The sequence below is a fragment of the Corythoichthys intestinalis genome, chromosome 4 (genome assembly GCF_030265065.1).
Source record: "Corythoichthys intestinalis isolate RoL2023-P3 chromosome 4, ASM3026506v1, whole genome shotgun sequence".
Taxonomy (NCBI): Eukaryota; Metazoa; Chordata; class Actinopteri; order Syngnathiformes; family Syngnathidae; genus Corythoichthys; species Corythoichthys intestinalis.
In genome coordinates, this window is record NC_080398.1 from 2,081,698 (window position 1) to 2,093,715 (window position 12,018).

General features: G+C 36.7%; 2 protein-coding genes across 2 annotated transcripts in view; both read left to right on the forward strand.

Annotated features, from left to right (window-relative positions):
- Window positions 1-5,934, forward strand: part of LOC130914315 (leucine-rich repeat and immunoglobulin-like domain-containing nogo receptor-interacting protein 1) — a 59,142-nt gene extending 53,208 nt beyond the window's left edge. The window contains exon 4 of the transcript XR_009062880.1: window positions 5,873-5,934. The gene's annotated coding sequence lies outside the window, so the exon portion shown is untranslated. The remainder of the gene's footprint in view (window positions 1-5,872) is intronic.
- A 2,453-nt stretch (window positions 5,935-8,387) lies between these two features.
- LOC130914314 (semaphorin-7A-like) overlaps window positions 8,388-12,018 on the forward strand; it is a 67,045-nt gene continuing 63,414 nt past the window's right edge. Inside the window, exon 1 of the mRNA XM_057833386.1 lies at window positions 8,388-8,655. Coding sequence (XP_057689369.1) covers window positions 8,556-8,655 — 100 coding nt within the window. The 5' untranslated portion in view covers window positions 8,388-8,555. The remainder of the gene's footprint in view (window positions 8,656-12,018) is intronic.

Genomic DNA, 12,018 nt, shown 5'->3' on the forward strand with positions numbered 1-12,018 from the left:
CGATTGTGTCCCACTTGTTGTTGATTCTTGACAAAAAAATTAAAATTTTATATCTTTATATTTGAAGCCTGAAATGTGGCGAAAGGTTGCAAGGTTCAAGGGTGCCGAATACTTTTGCAAGGCACTGTAAAAACTACCTCTGGATCAGGTTGGCTCTTTTCCAGCCCTCGACACTCAAGCCATCTCTTTAACTGAACATTTGTATGTTTTTCTACATCTTTACTAGTGAATTTGGCACCAGGGACATCATTTTCAGACAGAATTGGTAGGTTGTGCTCAGTAAACCTCTTGTTCGTACACTAGTTATATGCATCTAGTATGAGGGACAAACGTGAGTTTGACCCCTGTTGAGGTAATTATCGATGTTTGATTGATTAAGTATTTGCTTGATTGATTGATTGATTGATTGAATATTTGCTTGTGCTCATATGTGCCATAAATAATACATTTTGCCATATTTTTCTTATTAATATAACCAGTAAATGATTATTGCTTGCTATACCAGGTTGTAGTATAATGCTTAAGTGTTACAAAGAGTAAAAGAGGGTCGGGGTGACAACTGCCTTGCTTCATGGCCGCATCATTGCGTAACTAGACCTTCTGAGACATCTTCAGCACCTGGTGTCTGGACTTCCGTCTAGACCTTCGAGGAACAATTTTCCATCCGAGGACACCTTCCATGGCCGCAGCGTTGCATAACTGAAGTGTCTGGGTCATTTTGACTGTTTACGATTGTTTACATGAGCCTTTGCTTACACACGTGTACTCACTTAGTTCCGCCTACATGCACACACATATCCAATAAAAATCAAATGCGTGTCTCCAGCTTGCTTTCCCCCTCCCTCAGTGCGGCATCCATTTTGTATTAGGACAAACCCCTAAATAAAATACCAAGGAGGATTTTTTCTTTAGATCAATTTTGGTGACTGTCACTAGTCACTCTTTTGCTCTCCTTGGCCAAGAAAATTGAGTGTCTTCTCTCCTTATTTTTGGGTAATTTTATAATGTCTACCTAAGGATCTATTTTTGAACTTGACAACCCCCTAGCAACAGTTGCTAATGTCCTCAATATTAACAATATTAACGAGGCGACGTCTTACGTGCTGTACGCTATTGCAACAATTGGCTAACTTGTATAGCAAAAATCCGCTAGCTTAAATGCTTTATAATGCTAATGTTGACCAGTTTGTACCAGAGGCGGTGAAACACTACATAAAATACATCATAATCAATTTAGCTAAATTAGTCACACTGCATCAAAGCATGCGACAAAGACTATATAATAAATTCAATCTCATAATATGTCAACTTTAATCTCTTAATATTACATAATGTTATGTAAGATTACAACTTTTTCTCATAATTACTTGAATTTTTCTTTTATCCCAGACAATAGTTATAGACACTTCCGACTTCATCAGAGAGTCACTGGTGTTGGTGTGACGCATCTCTTTATCAGCTGATGGATTTTCTCATAATATTACGTACTATTACAAATTATTGCGAATTTAATCTCGGATTATTACAACTTTTTTCTCGTAATATTACGTACAATTACAAATTTTTACGAGCTCAATCTCGGAATATTACAAATTTTTTTCGTAATATTACAACTTTTTTCTCATAATATTAGGACTTTAATCTCCTAACGTTTGGAATTTTTCCAATAACACACAGTCGTATTTCTATGTAGGCTTATGACTATTCTCGTAATAATACGATTTTAATCGAGCAATATTATGACTATTCTACTTGTTTCTTTTTGTCTAGAATGAGCCATAAAAAGAAAAGCATTGCATGATCACATGCACAAATGCAGAATTAAAGCCTTTTGGATTACCTCGCAACCGTCTCAATCTGCTATATAGGTCTGTCTGCCAGCCCGCATATCGCCTATTTTTAAGACGACCTCTCGATTTCATTGGACGCTACACCCGAAGGTCGGATTAGAGTGGCCTCGGCTTCGCTCGTCACGTTACGGCTTCGTGGTGTCCCTGCCGGGTTATTCACGGGTCAAGAGAGTGATTTTTCTTTTTTCAAAAAGAGGAGGACAGACACAAATAAACCCATTGACTGCTATTGGTGGAGATGGATGGCCAACCCATTTTGACTGGGAGGGCTGACTATCCCAAAGACATGAGCATTCACTGTCAGGATATTCAATTAACAGTTTGGAACAGTCAGTTCAGCAGCCAATCAGAGGAGGCAGAAGGTGGACTCGTGTGGAGGTTACAAAAACTTGGCGCTGCCGCCATCTGGTGGCTAAAAAACTCACGTGCAATTATGAGCCTAAATGACGTCACTGATGTGTCTTAATGGTGAACTGTGGAACTATGATATGGAGGTTGAATCATCCAAAACTAAATATGAAGAAAGAATTTTTCAAATGAAATATATCACTCAAAAAAGGGTACACTTTGTTTTGCAAATACAAACTGCACAGTTTTGCAAGCGAAAAGGTCCTGCCTGATTCAGTCAGTCATCATGCAGTACTGTCTTGCAAAGCTCAAGTGTCTAATCCAGGGGTGTGCAAACTTTTTGCCAAGGGGGCCAGATTTGGTGTGGTAAAAATGTGGGGGGCCGACCTTGGCTGACTTTACGTAGAATAATATATTTAAGCAAATTTTAGCAAGTCATTCTGTGTGTCACATTTGTTTTATTATTTTTTTAGTGCTGAAACGATTAATCGATTAACTCAAGTATTCGATGAAAGAAAAAAGATTTGAATTAAATTTTGCTGCTTCAAGTATTCGTTTAATTAAAGTGATACATTGCCCTCTAGTCTGCCTCATTTCACATGGCTGAATCCAGCTGCTCCATGTTAAGACCAACATAAGCCAAGTTTTTGTTTGAGCTAATGTTTTTTTTTTATATATAATGCATTCGTAATTATTTAGTTTATCGGTATATTTAGCAGTTTTTTGTTTTTTTGTGGGAATATGTGTCTTAACCATTTGTCAAGAGCATTGTAACAAAAAAAGCGTTAGCGTTGTAGAACATTTAAGCTAGCAGACTTTTGCTATGTAAGTTGCTGTTTTTTTTTGTTGATCCTTATTTATTTTTTATACCTTTTGAGGCTCAACTCAGGTATTTTAATTTTTCATGTTGCTTATCCGATTACTTAATTATTCGAACTAACTAGTTCATCGATTAATCAACTACTAAAATAATCGCTAGCTGCAGCACTAATTTATTTAAAAATTAATCATTTCAACAATCTCGCAATTAACTGTTGCTTCAATTTCTTGCTTCTTCTTTTTTTTTTTTTTTGTGACTGTTGCCATTTTAGAAAATTGGGACTAAAGGGTCACACGGGGTAATGTTGCTTAGAGTGCTGCTGCCTTTTAGTGGGTAAATGAGGATCAGCATTTAGTGTGTAAGCTACCTCATATGCTGGTAGAAGTACTGCTGACCAATATATTAAGTCTGTGTGCAGGCCAGATGTTAATGATTTTATGACAGAGGCTGGGGGCCGGATGAAATTTGACCACGGGCCGCATTTGGCCCCCGGGCCGGACTTTGGACATGTCTGGTCTAATCACTTCGCAGCCATCTAATGACCAAACCAATCACGAGAGGGAGCTAGAAACGTGACCAGGAAGCAACTACAAGGGTGTGATGTCAGAGGTGGGTAGTACCGCGTGACAAGGTTCAACATTGGTAGGGACGATGTAACTGCATAAGATTCATGTACATTTTTTGCTGGGGACGGGATTAATAAAACCAAACAGATTGGGTAAACGGGAGTCAGGGCTACATTTCTCATGAATATGAACCTAATTTATTGATAGGCTAAGTCAGGGGTCCTCAAACTTTATCCTGTGAGGGCCACATAATTTTTCCCTTCTTTGATGAGGGGCCGGGGTCAGTTTGTAACAGAAAAAGTGTGACGGTTGCAGGAGTGCCGAAATGTAAAAATTTATTGATTTTCAGAAAGCCCCAATCAAATAACCCTTTCTGGATTCTTATAATATAATATAATATAATATAATATAATATAATATAATATAATATAATATAATATGATATAACAAGTCTTTACGTTTTCCCTCTTCATTCTAAATATTAGTGCTGCAACGATTAATCAAGTAATTCGATTAGAAAAAAGCTTCGAATTAAATTTTCCTGCTTCAAGTATTCTTTTAATTAAAGTGGCGTTGTGACGGTTTGTTTTGAAAGTGTTTAAATTTAGTTTTATTAATTTAGGTGGATATACTGCACCCTAGTGGCAACAGCGAATATGACATAACTCTATTAACATGGCTGAATCCTGTTGCTCCCTGTCAAGACAATATAAGGTAAGTTTTTGTTTGAGCTAATATGTTTTCTTATGCATTCCTTATTTAGTTTATAGGGGTATTTAGACTTTTTTTGAGAATATGTGTTTGAATGATTTGTTAAGCGCATTGTAACAAAAATTTTAGCATTTTATAGCATTTAAACTAGCGGACTCTTGCTATGAAAGTTAGCCAATTGTTCTTTTATTGTACTTAGATCCTCATTTATTTATTTTTAAATACCATTTGAGGCTAAGTATTTTAATTCATTTTTAAATGAAAAAGCAATTCTGCATGGTTTAAAGAAACACTTATTTTGGATTCGCATATAACGCTCTTTTGAAAGTGCAATCTCAGGGTTTGCAAAGAAAAAAAAAAACACTCACACAAAAAATACATTTTTGCTCTCACACACACAAAAAAACCCCAACTAATTTGCGAGTGTAAATATATTTTTGCAAGCACATAAATTACAATATTATGCATGTTTTTTGCAACTGCACAAAACTAGCACAATACAATTATAATATAATATAATATAATATAATATAATATAATATAATATAATATAACAAGTCTTTACGTTTTTCCTCTTCATTCAAAATATTAGTGCTGCAACGATTAATCAAGTAATTCGATTAGAAAAAAGCTTCGAATTAAATTTTACTGCTTCAAGTATTCTTTTAATTAAAGTGGCGTTGTGACGGTTTGTTTTGAAAGTGTTTGAATTTAATTTTATTACTTTAGGTGGATATACTGCCCTCTAGTGGCAACAGTGAATATGACACAACTCTATTAACATGGCTGAATCCTGGTGCTCCCTGTTAAGACCAACATAAGGTAAGTTTTTGTTTGAGCTAATATGTTTTCTTATGCATTCCTAATTTAGTTTATAGGGGTATTTAGACGTTTTTCTGCGAATATGTGTTTGAATGATTTGTTAAGCGCATTGTAACAAAAGCTTTAGCATTTTATAGCATTTAAGCTAGCAGACTCTTGCTATGAAAGTTAGCCAATTGTTCTTTTATTGTACTTAGATCCTCATTTATTTATTTTTAAATACCATTTGAGGCTAAGATTAAGTATTCTAATTCATTTTTAAATGAAAAAGCAATTCTGCATGGTTTGAAGAAACACTTATTTTGTGTTCACATATAACGCTCTTTTGAAAGTACAATCTCAGGGTTTGCAAAAAAAAACACGCACACAAAAAGTACATTTTTCTCACACACACACAAAAAAAACAACTAATTTGCGAGTGTAAAAATATTTTTGCAAGCACATAAATTACAATATTATGCGTGTTTTTTGCAAGTGCACAAAACTTGCACAATACAATTATAATATAATATAATATAATATAATATAATATAATATCACACAATTAAATACATAATAACCAAATAACCCTCTGGGTTCTTTCCAAAAAAAGCCAGAAAATAAATAACACAAGTTAAAAAAAAAAAAATAAATTGTTCAGGGGGCCGGACCGTATGTGGAGGCGGGCCGTAGTTTGGGGACCCCTGGACTAAGTGATCATTGCAAGATAAATCTGTATTGAGTAGGGCTGTCAAAATTATCGCGTTAACGGGCAGGTAATTAATTTTTTAAATTAATCACGTTAAAATATTTGACGCAATTAACGCACATGCCCCACTCAAACAGGCTAAAATGACAGTACAGTGTAATGTACGCTTGTTACTTGTTTATTGGTGTTTGGCGCCTTCTGCTAGCGTTTGGGTCCAACTTCTTTTATGGGTTAGTACCATGAGTGAGCATGGTGTAATTATTGACATCAACAATGGCGAGCTACTAGTTTATTTTTTGATGGAAAATTTTACAAATTTTAATAAAACGAAAACATTAAGAAGGGTTTTAATATAAAATTTCTATAATTTGTACTAACATTTATCTTTTAAGAACTACAAGTCTTTTTATCCATGGATGCTTTAAGAGAATGTTAATAATATTAATGCCATCTTGTTGATTTATTGTTATAATAAACAAATACAGTACTTATGTACCGTATGTTGAATGTATATATCCGTCTTATCTTTCCATTCCAACAATAATTTACAGAAAAATATGGCATATTTTATAGATGGTTTGAATTGCGATTAATTACGATTAATTTTTAAGCTGTAATTAACTCGATTAAAAATTTTAATCGTTTGACAGCCCTAGAATTGAGTTATACCAGTGCTTCTCAATTATTTTCTGTTACGCCCCTCATAGGAAGACACCATACGATGGTTCTCATGGGAAACGCAGTCTTCAAATAACTACCACTTTTGTCCACCAGCGTCGCGAAAATCGACCAAAACTGAAAAGTGTTGCTTTAAGTCCACATGAACAAAACAAAAATAAAAATTGGGTAGAAGGGGGTAAACCTCTCTTCACTACATTTCTCACAGTTTAATTAAGGTTAACAGCAGAAAATACATACAAAAGTTGAGGACACTTCTCTCTAAGCAGCTTCCTACTCAAGTTTTGCAGGTTAGCAAATTCACACAGTTTAATGTTATGCGAACTCTGATGCAGGTTGTAGCAAAATTTCAGTAGCAAATTTAGTGGTGTGCTCCCCACCTCCATAACATTGTTGTCTTTTTACATTACTTACACTGGCTGCTACTGGCTGAAAAAAAACTTCTAATATCCCACCTCTTTGAAGGGGGCGGATGAGGAGGCATGTTGGCGACATGACATCTTCGTCGGGTCTTCGTCAGGTCAGTGCATGTGTGTGTGTGTGTGTGTGTCTAATACTCAGACTAAAAATATATTTTCGGACAAAAAAATATGTGCATTTATTTATCTATGTTTTATTAAATATTAATATTTTTATAGTTGCAGAAAAAATGGCTTGTAAAAAAAAAAAACCACACACAAAAAATTGTTTTTGGGCTCACTCAAAAAAAAACAACTAATTTGCGAGTGTAAAAAAATTTTGCAAGCACATAAATTACAATATTATGCATGTTTTTTTGCGATTGCACAAAATTTGTTTCTGCGCACAATTTTTTTAAAAACACAATTTTTATTTTTATTTTTTTTTAGAAATATGGCCCTTTTGTGGCTCTAATACTCAGACTATGAATATATTTTCGAATTAAAAAAATGTGTATTTCTTTATTTAGTCATTTTTTTATCAAATATCAATATTTTTTTGTAGTTGCAGAAAAAAATGGGTTTGTAAAAAAAAAAAAAAAAAAAAAAAAAAGACATAAAAAGAAATAATTCTTGCGCTCACACAAAAAAAACCCCAACTAATTTGCGAGTGTAAAAAATCTTTTCGCAAGCACATAAATTACAATGTTATGCATGTTTTTTGGGGCAAGTGCACAAAACTTGTTTCTGTGCACAATTTTTTAAAAACATAATTTTTCATTTTTTAGAAATTTGGCCGTTTTGTGCCTCTAATACTCACACTAAAAATATATTTTCGGACAAAAAAATATGTATTCATTTCATTTTTTAAAAACAAATATTAATATTTTTTTGTAGTTGTAGAAAAAATGGGTTTGCAACAAAACAAAAAACAAAAAAATTTTGCACTCACAAAAAAACCCCAACTAATTTTCAAGTGTAAAAAACATATTTGCAAGCACATAATTACAATATTATGCATGTTTTTTTTTTTTTGCAAGTGCACAAAATTTGTTTCCGCGCACAACTTTTTTAAAAACACAATTTTTTATTTTTTAAAAATTTGGCCCTTTTAGTGGCTCTAATACTCAGACAAAAAAATATGTGTATTTATTTATTTTTTATTAAATATGAATCTTTTTTAGTTGTAAAATGGGTTTTTAAAAAAAACTCCATATAAAAAAATAAATGTTTGCGCTCACAAAAAAAAAGTACCGTAATTTGCAAGTGTAAAAAATATTTTTGCAAGCACATAGATTACAATATTATGCATGTTTTTTTGCAAGTGCACAAAATTTGTTCCTGGACACAAATTTTTAAAAACCCCATTTTTTTTTTTTTTTTTTGCAAACCCGCCGTCCCCGATTTGACTTTAAAAAAACTCCCCAACAGGTGGTGTGTGTCTGCGTGCGTGTATGCATGTGTGTGTTGCAGCCAACTGTTGCCTGGTTGCTGCGAGGAGGAGCTTCTTCTTCATCTTCTTCCCGGCGCCACTCATCCAAGTCATCAGCCAGCCAGCAGCGAACGAGCGTCGGCCACTGAGGAAGCAAGCAATTAGCAGACTCAAATATAAAATTCTTTGTTTTTCCTTTTGGGAAAATATCTCCAAATTTTAGGGGTCTTTTTATCACGAGCATGAAGACCAACGCGCTCCTCCATCACCTCCTCCTCCTCGTGGGGCTTTTCGCCGCTGCCGTGACGGCAAAACCGGCCAGACTGAAATTTGTGGTGCACGGTAAGCACAGCTTGGTTTTTATTCATAATAATAAGAATATTAAGACCACTTTTTAAGCCAGATTCCTGCTAATTTGGATGCTTAGAAAGCGCATGAATGGATTAGTCCTTAAAACGTCCCCTCCCCCGCTGCTGCTGAAGTCAATTAAATTAACTCATTCACTCCCCTGACTGACACATTATGATTCCTGCCTTTGACGGTGATAGATGTCCAATACTTTTGAATGGGATGGGCTAGGATCACTGCTAGCACTCCCAGTCATAAAGGATTGGACGTTCATTGCCGTCAAGGGCAGCCAATTTTAATTGCTGAAATAGAATTAAAGCTGTTTTAATAGTAGGAAGGTTGTACATGTGTTGTCTCAGTTTTCGTGTTAAAATGTCAAAGTTAACATGCAGTCAAAGTAATAAAAAAAAAAAAAATTAAACAAGAAACCCATCTGGTTCTGATGATTTACTCCAGTCCGGAGCGTGAGCGCTTTTCCTGTCAGTCACACTCGCATCCTCCACATACAAACTGCACCCTTGACGTGAAATATGGCCGAGCGGAGGCGGCGCGCAGCTGCCCGCGTCCTTGCGGGGCTGCAATGCGGGGACCGGCGAGGCTGCAGCAACCGTCCGTCGAATAACGCAAGCGTGCACGAAAAAGAGGAGGGATTGCGTGGAAAATTCCCTCCCTGAGTCATTATTTATTCCACTCACATTTTTTAAACCTCACACATCCTTGTAATGTAGGCGGGGGTGCGTAATAGAGAGGTGACGTACGTGTGTGTCGGATTAAAAAAAAAAAAAAAACGGCCTGAACAAACACGGTACTAAAGATGACGTATCACGTCATTGTGATGCAGAGCACACTCACGCATCGCGCCGCACGGATTTCAGCAGACAGGCAGACAACAAGGTGAAAGCCTTAAAGCGGGAGGTGTGAGGTCCTGATTCATGTCCTCGCATGTCCTCAGTGGTTGACCGGTTGAGGAGGAGGTCATGAGGCGGTTGAGGAATACTCTAAGAATTAGATTAGAAAGAGAAAGAGGACACAAGAGAATATATTCAGTGTGGAATTTAATGTAACTATTTTGTAGCATCAGTGGTGCATGTATAACATGAATAATTAAGTAAGTAGAAAAAACCCAGATGAGAATGGTAAGCATTGGTCTCAAATTTGCAGTCTGGGTAGGCAATTGGGTCCCACGGGATAATAATGTGCGGCCCCTAATTTGACATCAAATTGGAGTGTAAAGGCTCATTTATGCTTCTGCGTTGCAGGGATGGCGGACCCACGCCGTTAACACAAACCCTGATTTGGACCCTACCAGGGGCGTCACTAGGTTTTAAGAACAGGGGGGCTTAGCCCCCAGGTGTTACACATGATGTAAGCGAACGTAGCGTACAAACACAAAACTTCACAAACAGCTAACAAAAACTGATCAGTTATAAGTGCAATCATACATTTAATCATAGCCAAGCCAAAAATAGGTTAATCCATAGACTTTACTATCAGTTGATGGGACACGACGTTCGGGGCCGATCCATAGGGGGCCTATTTTTAAAAAACGTAAAATTCAAAGCCACTAGCGACTCCAAACCAAAACAGGCACCTCCCTTAGGCAAATGAGTCTCCTGAAAAAAAATCAAAGTCGTTCCATACTAAAATCCTGATTAATCATTTTTTCATATAAGTATAAAAAAAAATTAAAATGTCTATAAAATTCTCAGATTTTATGCTAAATGCACAAAAAAAAAAAAAAAAATCACCAAATGCAGAAATAATCACCCATATTTTCAAGATCTATAGCAATATTTAACATACAGTGCCCTCCATAATTATTGGCACCCCTGAAAAAGATGTGTTTTTTAGCTTCAATTTTTTTTTTAATTCAAATCATATGGGACCTTAATGGAAAAAAAGAGAAAAATCCAACCTTCAATACAAGTGCATTGATTCAGTGGGGAAAAAAATCCCACATAAAGAAAAAATTATTTGACATTAAATAATGTGTCAAAATTATTAGCACCCCAGGTGTTAATACTTTGTATAACCCCCTTTTGCCAACAAAACTGTTAGGTCCGCAAATGCGGAAGCAAGGTTGGACCATGCATGCAGCGGGGATGGCGTACAAAGGTTTATTAATCACAACGAAAAACAACACGCGATAGCGGAAAGGTAGAAAAAACAAAAAGGGGCCGTGACGGTAGGTCGACGGGGCTCAAATACAAACTTGAGGGTAAACTAAGACAATAGGCACGGAGCCGAAAAAGGCAAAAAATACAATACTCGAATACCTGCGCAAGTTAGAGATTCAAAAGGAGGCAGCAGACGAACAAAAATCCTAGGCAGCGGATACGTAATATAAAGACGAGAGACTATAGTGCGAGATGTCAAATAGCGATCAGCAAAGCAAATATCTCGACAGCTGTCTTTGAGATCTCCCGTGCTTAAATGCAGTGTTTATGAGCCTGCATCGGCTGTAGGTGCGACGTCGGGAACGCCCCCACAATCAGCTCTGCAACAAAACACAATCTAACCAGCAACAGAATGTGACAAAAACAAGGTCTGGGGACTGAGATGGCCATGGGAGGAGCTTGATTTTGTGTCTGGTGAACCATTTCTGCGTAGATTTGGCCATATGTTTAGGGTCATTGTCTTGCTGAAAAACCCAGTGATGACCCATCTTCAGCTTTTGGGCAGAGGGCAACAGATTTTGATTTAAAATGTCCTGGTATTTCAAAGCATTCATGATGCAATGCACCCTAACAAGGTTCCCAGGGCCTTTGGAAGCGAAACAGCCCCACAGCATCACTGACCCACCCCCATACTAGACAGTGGGTACAAAAATACACACGGTCTCAGTTGAAGCCTGGGACCGTGTGTATTTTTGTGTGAGACCAAGATTGAGCTTTTTGACAACAAACACTCTAAGTGGGTCTGGCGTGCCACGAAAGATACGCATGCTGAAAAGCACCTAATACCCACTGTGAAGTATGGGGGTGGGTCAGTGATGCTGTGGGGCTGTTTCGCTTCCAAAGGCCCTGGGAACCTTGTTAGGGTGCATTGTATCATGAATGCTTTGAAATACCATGACATTTTCAATCAAAATCTGTTGCCCTTCTGCCCGAAAGCTGAAGATGGGTCGTCACTGGGTCTTTCAGCAAGACAATGACCCTAAACATATGGCCAAATCTACACAGAAATGGTTCACAAGACACAAAATCAAGCTCCTCCCATGGCCATCTCAGTCCCCAGACCTTGTTTTGTTGGCAAAAAGGGGTTGTACAAAGTATTAACACCAGGGGTGCTAATAATTGTGACACACATTATTTGATGTCAAATATGTTTTTTCTTTATGTGGGATTTTTTCCCCAC